This window comes from Poecilia latipinna, unplaced genomic scaffold (genome assembly GCF_001443285.1).
Source record: "Poecilia latipinna isolate Pla-1442-1.1 unplaced genomic scaffold, P_latipinna-1.0 Scaffold351, whole genome shotgun sequence".
NCBI classification, from domain to species: Eukaryota; Metazoa; Chordata; class Actinopteri; order Cyprinodontiformes; family Poeciliidae; genus Poecilia; species Poecilia latipinna.
The window spans coordinates 232,462-245,575 of record NW_015112967.1 but is presented as its reverse complement, the minus strand read 5'-3'; the positions used below and the strand labels follow the sequence as shown (position 1 = coordinate 245,575).

Here is a 13,114-nt window from a genome sequence, read left to right as displayed (position 1 = left end):
ATGAAGGGGAAAAACACCTCAGAGAACGGGCACCTAGCACAGGAGTTTCAGAAGGCACTTAAGTATGGAGTAATTTTTACATATGTAAAATTTAAAAGTGACGAATTATTGTAAGCGATGGCTGTTTTAGTGACTTCATCTAGAGATACACATTTAAGCAGATTAGTTCTGACCTAGTCCAGGACAGAGGCTAGGTTAAACAGTCATGACTACAGTAAGTCAGAATGTATTTAATTCGATTTTCAGAACTGCCTTTGGCAAATCTATTTAAAATTCTACAATGTCAGCTGTCTGCTAAACTTTCCCCAATGTTTATGCTGCATATTTATCCATCATTTTAATTGTGTTGCTTTTCTTTCTCCTTCTGTCTTTGTAAGACACACACATCACACTAAATTAATAGAGTAGCTCAATTCTACAAACCTCAACTGACCCATTTCTAAAGACAGAATAAATCTAAAAGTGTGTTCAAGTGTGAATAGTGCTACTCCAATATAATTAGTCAAGTGAAAATAAAATTTAGACATCCAGGAATTTACTTAGGTAAGAGTAGAAAACAATGTTTGGTAAAAAAAAAAGATGAAAAATTGACCATTGTGACAAGGGAGGGCGCTCTTTAAGAAGCTGTATGGAACCCTCCACTGAAAAACTACATTTCCTAGCATTCATTTACGTATTTTTTTTTAAATAAAAATTTATATTAAGCTGTTACTTACAATAAATGTATGCCAAGAAACACATTACTACAAAAATGATCTTGTATATATATTTTTAAAAATCCGCCCCGTCTGACCTCCGTCCTCATGACGCAGCGGAAGTAGGTTCTCCTTCCTTTCCTCCATTAGGTGAGTGCGTGGTGGCAGCGCGTTTTCTGGGTCTGCTCGTTTAAAAACACATTTTAAAGTTATTTATCTCTAAAGTTAACTTGGATTGAACCGAAGTAACTCGATTTTATTTAATATTTCACAGATTATAACCATGGGCCGCCGACCTGCTCGCTGGTAAGTCCTGTGCGTTTTTTCTCGTGAGGCCGAGTTTAGTGTTAGTCGGAGGAAAATGGCAGCAGCTGTGAGTCCGCTCCATGTGCACGGAGCCGGGCACCGGCAGGCCTCGGTACACGCTGCTAGTGCGGAAATGAAATACTGAACGCCTTCTGAAAGCTTTTTGGAATAACTTGCGCTCGTCTTATTTACTTCAATGCTCTCATTCGTTATATTAAATTGTAGCGTTAGCTTGAGCTAACGTTAGCTATCACGATACTAGCATTAACACTGATACCAAACTAAGGTTCATGTTGGTAAATGCGGTCTGTGAAGCTACATTTTATCAGTTGACACAACATTTATTGCAGTGATTGAGATGTTATAATTTATTTTATGAGAAAACTAATTTGGTTTCCTAAACCTAACTTCCCAAACTGCAAGTAAATGTTGACGTAAAGTAAACGAATCAGGTTGTAAGGTTTTTCAGTTTATTTAGGCCAGTTTAACCCAATTTTTGTCTTCAGATCCAATAATCTTAGAAAATCTGTTTGTCTGATCATTTAGTTTCATTAACATTAATAATAATCTGCGTTAGTTGTACATGTGAATGACTTGTTAGGGATGGGTTTACAAAAAAATAAATAAAATTCAGCTAATAGTAAAACAAGTACTGCCTAGGTTGTGTGGATTTTTTTATTTTCCTCTTGAATGAGCTTAGCTGCTCAAAGTAAAATGATATATTTAAAGTGATGCAGTAGGTCTGATGAGAAAACCTGTTTTCTCTCTTCCAGCTACCGCTACTGCAAGAACAAGCCTTACCCCAAGTCTCGCTTCTGCAGGGGTGTTCCTGGTGAGAACTTTTAACATTTAATGTTCCTCTTCAGATTATTTCAGAACCTGCTAAATTACTGCTGCTCAGCCTCAAACCTTCTCTTCACTGTTTTCATCTAAGAACCGTTCTGCATCATTAGCACTGAGGTTTTGTCTCTGCATTCATCCGAAATGTTCTGGTCATCTTAATCAGTTCAAGTTAACCTTCCAGTTTGTTTTATTTAAACATGCTGCGATGTCACAACTGTACAGTCTCATTAACGTTTTAAATCCCTGATGATGTAGAACTAATAATTCTCACTAGCTTTAGTTAAATGAGTGAGAGGATGCTAATAGTTTCAGCTAAAAGATTTAGCGTTGTGTAATTTGAAAAGACCAAGAATGGTTTCCCTTAATAAAGGAAAATCAGAATTTTTGGATTAAAAACCTAAATTATAGCTACTCAACCAGTTAGTTGTGTTTCAGGGAAGAACAGCTAGCATCTCCTGAGTGTGTGACAAACTTGATCAGGTTAAATCAGGAATTTCTTCATTTAAAGACGTCTGAGTAGCTTTCAAGTTTTCCTAAATTTCTGTCTTTTTCGGCACATAACAGCAGAAATCATTTGAAGGAATACTTGTATGCTTCATAAGGTGCAAGTTTATCACACACTATATAGAATATGGATGTAAATGATTGAAAATGTAAAGGCAGCGTCTGAATTCCATAAACATTGCCTAAAGCAGAGTTTGTTGTGCAGAAATCTTTAGAATCAGTTTGCAGTGGCACCACGATGCGTTCCACTGCTGGTTCTGCAGCTTATTAAGCCGACCGGTTCCTCTGCTGTGTGGTTCTGGTGTGCAAAGGCTGCAAACAGCGACTCTCTGGTTGTGTATGTCCTCAGCTGGGAGGTGCTGAGTGCTTTAAGGGACCACTGAGACATTTCTGTCCCGTGTGGAGTAAATCCACTCGCCCCCAGATCTGCTGCTCTTCAGCTTCTTTTCTCTCTTTTTGCAGATCCTAAGATCAGGATCTTTGACCTGGGCAGGAAGAAGGCCAAGGTGGACGAGTTTCCTCTCTGCGCCCACATGGTGTCTGATGAGTATGAGCAGCTGTCCTCAGAAGGTAAGAATGCTCTTATAGTTTCTCCTGATAAAAGTTTTTTTTTTTTTTTTAAATGATCGTTGGTTCTAAATATAAGTATAATTCTATAGACTATAGCACTTAAGTCTGTTCTGTCAGAGCAGAGTTGTTTCATTAGCTAGCTCTCGTCCTCAGAGGTCACCCTCCTGCTTTGTTCCAGCAGAACCTGAAAAAACTTCCTCCTAGGATGTCAAGTGTGTATATGATTGATGTGTTAAAGTTAAACGTGGAATATGCTGGAGATGTCAGTGAAGTCGTTTGACTCATTCAGAAGGAGCCACGGTCCAATGATGGCACACTCCAATAAAATAAAAGACAAATTGTATCAAAGTTCAGGTTATTTTTTTATACTAAAGCTTCTAAAAGTAGATCAAACTGAAATATTTACTCCATTTAAGAACTGGTTCTAGGTTCAGCTGTGAATTTTGTGGTGAATGTCTCGTTTCATTAGACTTTAATGTAGAAATAGTTCTTTTTTTCCTCATTCTTAACCTGCTGATCATGAAAGTGAATGAAGGCTGATGAGTCTGGAGACAAATGTTGAACTATTGGATCTGTAATCAGTGCAGAATGATTCAGTGTAGGTTTCATGAGAACTGAAATCTTCCTGTTGGTTTACATCCTCAAGCTCCATTCTAGTTCCTCAAATCTACTGAGAAACCTTCTGAATCCAGACCTGCTTCTGCTTTTTAAAGGCTCAAGGTGGCATTCCTACAAACCTGATTAGCCTGTCATCAGTCCACTAATGGTGAAAGTTACATACGTGGAAACATTGATGGTGATATGCAGAACTCCTCTACAGTGTCTAAAATGTTTCAGTGAATTATATTTAAGGTGCAGGTCCTGTCTGGGTGTACGTTGTACAACCTCGTCCCTCCACTGAAACACCCATCCAATAGGACTTCCATTTGGTTGTCATGGCGATCCAGCCCATTAACCATCCTGTCCTGTCCTCTAGCTCTGGAGGCGGCTCGTATCTGTGCTAACAAGTACATGGTGAAGACCTGCGGTAAAGATGGCTTCCACATCCGCATGCGCCTGCATCCCTTCCACGTCATCCGCATCAACAAAATGTTGTCCTGCGCCGGAGCTGATAGGTGATGACGCATGCACACACACACACACACACACACACACACACACACTTTATTTGTGCTCAGTGTGTGGAGGAGTCCAGTCTGACGTTTGCTGCTGTTCCCAGGCTCCAGACTGGGATGCGTGGTGCGTTCGGCAAACCCCAGGGCACCGTGGCCCGGGTCCATATCGGCCAGGTCATCATGTCTGTGAGGACCAAGGCTCAGAACAAGGAACATGTGGTGGAGGCTCTGCGCAGAGCCAAGTTCAAGTTCCCCGGACGCCAAAAGGTAAAGAGGAAAAAAAAATTGGAATTGTGAGAGAATTTGAACTCTGCAGCTTATTAAGCCGACCGGTTCCTCTGCTGTGTGGTTCTGGTGTGCAAAGGCTGCAGACAGTGACTCTCTGGTTGTGTATGTCCTCAGCTGGGAGGTGCTGAGTGCTTTAAGGGACCACTGAGACAAACGCGTCATTGTTTTTACTGCCTAATTTCGCCGTTGAGCTGTACTAACACATCCACTCTGATCTGCAGATCCACATTTCCAAGAAGTACGGCTTCACCAAGTTCAACGCCTGCGACTTCGACGACATGATGGCCGAGAAGCGCCTGATCCCTGACGGCTGTGGGGTGAAGTACATCCCCAGCAGGGGGCCCCTGTCCCGCTGGAAGGCCCTTCACGCCAACTAATCCTCCTGTACACGTCCTGTGCGCCGGAAACCAATAAATGGCTTTGACTACAAAATGAATGTTGTGGTTCGTTTTTTATTAAAGTGAGATCCACAGTTACAGAACAGACTTCATTGATGGGAATGAAACCAAACTACTAACTAATGTTAACTTGTGCCTGGTTTATTTGACATATTTAACTGATGGCTGTATATATAAATACACCAGATCTCTAGGCTGTTATGAGTAAAATTTCAGAATATTGCATAAAAATTAGCAATGTAAACTGAAGTACTGTAGTAAATAGAGACAGGTTGTTCTGAGCAGGGTAAAATGCTGCTGTGCAGATATTCTAGATCAATATCTACATTAAAGCAGTATCCATCTCAAAGATGAGCTAGTTTTACAGGAAGTCAAATGTTTCTAGTGTTTACGGCCTAACAGGTTCTTTTTCCTCAAGGCTCAACTGGAACCCAGTGAACAAGAATAGAAACTGCAGTGGGAATCGGATGAACTAAAAACTATTGCATTTTTTTGCTGGGAATTTTTCAGTAAAAATTTCTTTTTAAACTTGTAACTTGTAAAAAACTTATGAAACAAGTCATGGTGAGGTTGCATAAGTCTCAAGAAGCATTTCTGTTTTTACATTAGAGAAATTTTTTTTTAAGGAAGTCACTGAATAAAGGCTTTAGCTTCACATTTTTGAGTTTTTTTTTTTTTTTTTTTTTTTTTTGAAGATACCTTTCTTAAAAGGGGACCAAATATGCCTAGAACCATATATTAAGAGATGGTTTTAAAGTAAAAGAGTTTCAACCAAGTTTGATTCTAAAAGCGATTTGGTCTGTGATGACTGGAGCCTCAGAGGTTCACGGCTCAGCTGGAGAGTCTGTTGATGGTACTAAAAGTAAGATTCTCCTGTTAATTCCTCATGATTCCATCTATTTTATGAAGTGCACCAGTTCCTCCTGCAGCAGAACGGCCCTACAACATGATGCTGCCTCTGTGCTTCACAGTTATAAAGTGGTCAACTAGTTCCATCAGACCACAGGATATGTCTCCAGAAATGAAGATTTTTGTCCCTATGTGCATCTGCAAACTTCCTTCTTTGTTTCTGTTAAAGTAAAGGCTTCTTCCTCACTGAGTGACCTTTCAGCCCGTGTCAGTACAGGACATTTCACTGTGGATAATGTCACCGTCTCACCAGCCATATGGTTCCAAGCGACTCGAGGAAACAAAAGGTGTTAAAACAACTGAAAACTGTTTCCAGAACTGAACCAGACTGGTGCTGCTCCTGATTCTCTTCCTGACATCTTGGCTTATTTCTTCTAACTTTCTCATCTTGTCAAACCAGAAATCAGAGAGTTCCAGGTGTGGCCTTAAAATAAATCCACAGGTGAGCCTCCAATTAGGTGTCAGGTAACCTATCAGAAGCTTCCGAAGTGATGACGTCATCGTTTGGGCTTTGTTTTCCCCAATGTATAAAGAGATAGTAATTATTTTGTATGTAAACTTCTGATTTTGTATACAATAGTGAATACATCTCTGACATATTCTGTCTCTCAATGTTGTGACATTTACCTAATAGAAATAATGTCAGTAAATCTGCCTGACACAAACAAGAGAAGTTCGGTCTGATTTAACTTAAGACAGGGAGATTAATTGTATATGTATATACACCATAAAACAAAGTCATATGATTTTTCAAGACACAGGGACACTTCTGTCGTGGGCGTCTACAGAATATTCATCACGAGGAGTGAAAAAAGGAAATGTGATTTTCTTATGCCTAAAATAAAAAGTAAAACCTAAGCAAATGAAGCCTGTCTGACAATATCCAGAAACTAAATTCAAATCAGTATTTTCTGTCTTGTCATATTTCTCCAGGATGAAGTCAGTTAATTAGATGGTGAGTTTTATTTGACCTTTCTCTAGCTGAAAACAACCAGCAGCAGCTGTAACCGTTCACCACGTTTAAGGCCCACCCCTAGGAAATAAAGAAGGCCGCCCAGTTTTGAGTTTCAGCAGAGAGGAGAAGACGGAGAGAAAACACGGCGAACACCGGGAAGTTACGTTCTGCTGCTTCGCTTTGAGTAAATCTTCATTCTTTTGAAGTTTGAGGCAGGAGAACTTCTAGGAGAATCTGGTGAGTAACCAGATCCCCGAATCACTGGGAGAATATTCAGCTGTGTTAATGGTATGTTTTGATCGAGTCCTGACATGTTATTCACAGCAGAACAACAGGAACTTCTATTGTTGGCTTCATTTATGGTTGGGAGAAATCCACTGACAGCACCTTGCAAAACTATTCTTATCAAATTTTCCTTTTCTTTTCTTTTCTTTTTTTTTTTACTCTGCAAACACTAACTTAAATGTTCCAGTGGTTTTATGTAATAGGCCAATAAGCAGCCATTATTACAAAGTAAAAGCAAAATGATTTACGGTTTAGAATAATAATAATTCTAAATAAATAAATGAAAAAAAAAAATCAACAAAACATTTTCAAAGTAATGACCCAGTAATATCGTAATGAACTGAATGTTATGTTTTTAACGTAATCTCTGCTCAACTTGCGGGGCGCAGGCGGTTGCCACGGCAACGGGTGTACTTAAGCTCGAAAGAGGGAGTAAAAAGTCAAGTGGTTTTGAGTTGATCACCTGTTCGGGTTATTTTACATTGGTTCACCTTTGCCGTGGCGCATTACAGCCGCTGTAGTTTCTGAACGTTCAATAAACGACAAACTTGGACTAATTACCTCGGTTGTTTGCGACGTATACGTCACAATAAATATCAAATAGGACAAATATATTTCATGAAGTATTTAACAAGCAATACCGCGATAATAACTGCTCTCTGGCATCTTGCTGTGAGCTCAGAGTCTGACAGGCTTTTCCTCTTTCAAACATACCTACTGGCCCAATTTTTGCAACCAGCTTCTGACTGAGAAACCAGTAACCTCCTCCCAGTGTCAGAATCTCACTGAGGAAGAAACTGCATTAGGTTTTCTATCTCTTTTTATATGTCTGCTATAACTGATGTATATTTGAAAATAAAATAAGTTGTTTGCATAAGTTGTTTTACAATTTTTATATCTCCGTGTCATGTGGTAGATCTCAGCTGGCTGGTGACAGAAAAAGTAGATCTTGGTCTCAAAAAGTTTGGGCAGCACCTTTTCTATGTGTTCAGGAGATGGGCAGCTAACATCTCTGCAGACCCCACACATCCTGGACCTGGACACAAGCAGTTCCCTCCAGGTCAGTACGTCAGAGCGCTGTCTGCAAAAAACAACCGCCTCAGAGACGGTTTCTACCTCCAGGCTGTCTGTTCACACAGCCAGCCACAAATATTTTACTGACACAACTTCTGCTTTTTCCACTGCGAAAAGATCTTTTTATCTGTCTTTACAAGACAGATTAAAAAACTTTATTTTTACGTCTTTATTGAAAACAAAACTGAACTGTTTAGTTTTCCTTTTGAACTTTTCCTGTTTTTTCCCCCCCTAATATTCATCTTATCTCCTTCCAGACCCTGTGACACAAGAAGCAAGAACAGGTAAGAGACTGCTTGCTAAGCTTTTAACAGGATCATATTAATTTGGACAAAACTTGTTGCCTGTCCTGTGACCAGGAGTTGAATTCAGAAATATGTTTTGTCTCGTCAACAAAGAAACATGAAGTTCTGACGGAAGCTCTGAGTCTCACAGAAAACACGAAGTTACTGCAAACTTTTAACCACAATTAATGTTTACACCCAAAACTTCACTGATCCAGAACTTCTCAGCTGTAGATCATCCGATATATGCGACTTTAATTTTGCTCTTCTTATGTAGTCTTTACTGGTGGACAAATCTTAGTTTTCAAAATTTTCTAAAATCTTGTAGGAGTTGAAAGCTGCGTGATGGCAGCTGGAAGGACACAATATTTCTGACAGACCATGAATGCACCTCAGTGGAGTGATAAGAAAAGCTCTGCCAACAGGAGCAGCTGCAGTCCTACTTAATAAATCAGAACATGCAGTCTGATGAGGATCATTTCTCAGATTAACCTTTTAAAAATGTTTAACACCTTTTTAAGCAGGTGTTATACATATCTTTCATTAAGGCTGCATTTCTGTATTAAAAATATTTTTTTCATTGGTTAAATTAGATATTCTAATTTTAAATGTCATGCTTTAGTTAACTATGAGCAGAAAATTATGAAGGTTTTCAAGTATTCATTTGTGTGTAGTTAATCTATGTAGTTTCATAAAACTCCTGAAATTCATTGACTTTTCAACAATATTCTAATTTATTGAAAGGGTGTTTAGTGCTTTCTCTTTCACAACGCAAAGAGGAAATGATCCATTCACACTAGCTTAAGGATCAATCAGTTGAAATGAAGGACATTGTTCAATATTTCTATATTTTAAGGTTTTATTGGCTCTAGTGGCCTTTATTTGATAGTGAATTGACAGGAAAGTGGGTAATGCGGGAAGGGGGAAGACATGGTCGGGAATCGAACCGGCAACAGCCGCGCCACCACGGCACTCCTTGTTCAGTCAAATCTACGTGAACGTCATGGTGCATTCAGGTGTTCTGAGTTCATATCTCCAGCAGGGGGCGCATGTTAAATTCCACATCCAGCTGTACCTTCTTATCCATGGCTGCTAGACAATATGTAAGACTGTGAAAATGGTTCATCTTTCCCTTTCTTTCTAAACACGCTCAAAGTAAAGATAGCATGTGGTCATGTCTTAGTTTCTATTTGTTGCGACGTATTTGTAAACCAAACATTGTGTGTCTCCAGCTGTAAGCTATGACGTCCGTGTTCCTCCTGCTGTCCCTCCTGCTGGCTGTGGTTGATGTTCAAGGAGGATCAGAGTTCAGAATCTGTGCCTTCAACCTTCATCATTTTGGGGAATCCAAATCTAACAAGAATGACATCATGATAACTCTGGCCAGGGTGAGGACTTGGTTGTGCTGTTGCGATGTTGTTATGATAGTATAATATTTCTACACTAAGTGTCTATGTCATGTCCTTCAAGAAGATATAAAGTGCTTGAAAATAAAATGTAATACTGACATTTTCCTTGTGATTGCGGCAGTTTTATTGTAGCTTGACGTTAAATTGGATGCAGTTTGATTTTTATAAACGACACAGGATTCAAATGGAAAATGTATTTATTATAAAAAAAAAATTTTCACAGAGACCAACTTGAAAACATTTTTAGAAATGCTTTCTAAAAATGAAAACATTTTTAGAGCTTTGATGAACAAAGGTTTGTGTCAGACTTAGATGCTGTATAATTTTTCAACAGAAAATCTTGACATCTAATGATCCTCTGGTTAGCTTGGCTTTATAATTGAAAGGGATATGCTATGAAATTGCATTGATATAACGGAAATAGTCAAAAACTTAACACCGGCTTCAAGGTCAGTAGGCTAAGTGTTTACTGATTGAGAAGTAATTTTCTTAACTTCTGAACACCAATTTAGATGCAAAAATATCCAGTTGATATGTTTTTCCAGTGTTGTTTGTATTTTCTCCCTGAGCATAATGCTTTTTTTTTTTCTGTAGGTATATTTCGGTGAGGTTAGACCCTGTGAATTTGACTGTCTCGGCCTCTGGGTGACGGGTGAAGTGGGCACGGACACCCGTCAGTGTCCACACCAAGCTATAACTCTGCTGTTTCCCGTCTGTTTCAGATAATTACTCGTTGTGACGTGTGTTTGCTTCAGGAGGTCAGAGACCGTAAAGGAACAGCTATATCAAAGCTGCTCCAAACGATCAGTAGGTTAGTGAACCTGCTGGCTGACTTATTTTACTACTAATAATATTAATAATAATAGTTGGATCTGCCTTATCTGTTGGTTATTCAGATATGACACGAGAAACCAGTATAACCTTTTGGCCAGTGAGAGGCTGGGCAGGAGTGAGTCATACCAGGAGCAGTATGTGTTCGTCTACAGGTAAGCGGCGCTGCTTCATGCACCAACGTACTACAACTTGTTGTACACAGAAACATCGCTCCTTTCTTTATCTGAATGCATGCAGGACCAACACTGTGGAGGTTGCTGGTCAGTATCAGTACCCAGACAATCTGCCAGGAGATGAAGATGCTTTCTCCAGAGAACCTTTTGTTGTTCGCTTCAAAGCCCCAAAGACCTGTGAGTTTGTGTTTTTTTGTTTTAGACATTTATTACCGTACACCTTTCTTTGTCTCCATCCTTCCTTATTTTCCCTTCTGCCTGTTTCCAGCTATACAGGAGTTTGTTCTCATCCCTCAACACACCACTCCGGTTAACGCCACTAAAGAGCTGGATGCCCTGTATGACGTTCTGCAGGAAGTAAGAAAGATGTGGAAAACTGAGGTAAAGGCTAATGCCGCTCATTGCCAAAGAACGGTTTAAATCTGCTGATATCGATAAATCTCGCATGATTCTGAATGCTACACGAGCAGAACGTGATGCTTCTCGGGGACTTCAACGCCGACTGCGGCTACCTGGCCAAGAAGAACCGGGACAAAGTGCGTCTGATTACAGACAGGAACCTCCATTGGCTGATAGGAGAGAACACCGACACCACCGTGAAGCACAGCACGTCCTGCTCCTACGACAGGTGAACTGCTGGTTTAATCTGCTCACGGAACAAAACTCATCCCTTGTTTTTTTTTTTTGTTTTTGTTTAGTTTTTTTTTTTTTAGGTCAGAATGAACAAAACACCGTTATGTATCAACTAGGATGATACATAACTGTTTTGGACACAATCTGGCGAGTTTGTCTTAAGCAAGTTATCTGCCGGCATAAATTATAGACAGTTTACAATCCACACTAATTAACAAACATTTCATTTTGTGTACAGAAAATCTATAAGCACATGTGATCATACCTCTTCTGTTCACTTATGATTTTCCAACAGGATTGTCGTCCATGGAGAAAAGTTTAACAGAGCAGTTGTTCCTTCCTCTGCCCAGCCATTTAACTTCCAACAGGAGTACGAACTAACAGAAGAAAAGGTGTGGAGTTTTTTTTTTATGTAAATATATCATCCTGGCTTTACATCCACAAACAAAAGAGCAAATCTGTTTATGTATTTTGATTATGCATAGGTTGTATATACAGTAGAATGTTTTGAGCAGTATATAGAAAGCTCTGATTCTTCTCTGAAAGGCCAAAAAAATGGCAGAGCCCATACACTAAAACGTTTCTGTCATCACAAATTAAAACCTATGGGTGTTTGCTCTGTTTCTCTTTTTTTCATTCAGGCACTAAATGTGAGCGACCATTACCCAGTGGAGGTCCTGCTGAAGGTCGTCAGTTTCAAAGCCTTCAATGGAGTCACTTCCTTTAGAAACAGCTTCATTGTGTTTCATTGTTTCTGCCTTATAATCTGTCATGTGTTGTCTTAGCAAATCGACAGCAAATGTATCAAGATGTTTTATACCTCACCTCTCTATTTTATTAAACATGCTAAACATAAAAGTGAATCACATACTTGCCTCAGTAATTCAAAGAAATATTGAGCACATTCAATTTGAGTTGAACTTTAAGACCTTATGATTTCTTGTTCTAGAAAATGAAATAATGTACGTTTTTCTTTTTTCTCTCGTTTCTCTCCAACTCTTGTTTTTCTTTGGTGATGTACATTTCACTGTTTCAAAATTCCTCCATTTGTTTTTTCACTTTCATCATTTTATCCATAGAGATAAATAAATAAATAAATAAATAAATATATATATATATATATATATATATATATATATATATAATTATTATTATTTTTAAAATATTATTTTATTTTTTGCACCAAAAATACTTCAGTTCTGTAAATAAAAGTTGGATTTTCTCAGCTACTTTTTGTGAATGCATTTTCTCTTCAATGAATCCTCAGCACCTTCAGAGTAACCCTGGGATTATATCTGAATATAAAAGTACAAGATTTTAATCTTTGTGGCTGCAATGATTTTTTTTTAGACACAACTAAACAGGATAAAAGTAATTATGAAGACATTTTATGACTAATGGAAATGGAATAAAGCTTAAAAGACAAATATCTAAAACTTCTCAGCTTATGGTGATGTCAAAGAGATTTTTCTTTTTCATTGCATTGTGAGCCAGATTTCAAACACCCATCTCTATATAATATATAGAAAGTGATTTAATGTTGGGAACACATAAAGTGGCCTAACCTAACAATTTACTAAAGATTGTAGGTGGAAAAATGCAGTGTGTTATTTGGCGGTTATGAAAAATTTCTGAGTGAAAAAGACAGACATGTACAATGATCATGTCCCTCTGTAGTTGGAGGGGAACTGCGAATAATTTTTACACAGGAACCTGTGCCCAGAACCTGGGTTAACTTTGGGACCAGGTTTACCCAGGTTCTGGCCACCTGAACCAGAGCATACAGCCGTACAGCTGCAGGCGCTACTGCCTAAGCAGACCAAATCCTGCTGTTAAGGT

At 38.9% G+C, this 13,114-nt stretch overlaps 2 protein-coding genes across 4 annotated transcripts; both read left to right on the top strand.

Moving 5' to 3' along the window:
• Positions 1-807: 807 nt before the first annotated feature.
• rpl10 (ribosomal protein L10) lies at positions 808-4,757 on the top strand. The gene is made up of 7 exons (XM_015035911.1): positions 808-845; positions 970-1,001; positions 1,775-1,833; positions 2,811-2,918; positions 3,895-4,033; positions 4,138-4,300; positions 4,543-4,757. Exons 2-7 carry the CDS (start codon positions 979-981, stop codon positions 4,696-4,698), a joined length of 648 nt encoding a protein of 215 aa, XP_014891397.1. The 5' UTR covers positions 808-845; positions 970-978; the 3' UTR covers positions 4,699-4,757.
• Positions 4,758-6,672: 1,915 nt separating this feature from the next.
• Positions 6,673-12,133, top strand: LOC106949566 (deoxyribonuclease gamma-like). 3 transcript variants are annotated; one of them, XM_015035910.1, is made up of 11 exons: positions 6,673-6,820; positions 7,861-7,928; positions 8,200-8,226; positions 9,459-9,614; positions 10,358-10,446; positions 10,532-10,621; positions 10,707-10,819; positions 10,911-11,023; positions 11,113-11,270; positions 11,571-11,667; positions 11,917-12,133. In XM_015035910.1, the coding sequence occupies exons 4-11, from the start codon at positions 9,468-9,470 to the stop codon at positions 12,058-12,060; spliced, it is 951 nt and encodes a 316-aa protein (XP_014891396.1). In that variant the 5' UTR covers positions 6,673-6,820; positions 7,861-7,928; positions 8,200-8,226; positions 9,459-9,467; the 3' UTR covers positions 12,061-12,133. The 3 variants fall into 3 exon arrangements, with proteins under 3 accessions (XP_014891396.1, XP_014891394.1, XP_014891395.1); XM_015035908.1 differs by having other exon boundaries at positions 7,785-7,928; XM_015035909.1 differs by lacking the exon at positions 7,861-7,928.
• Positions 12,134-13,114: the final 981 nt, after the last annotated feature.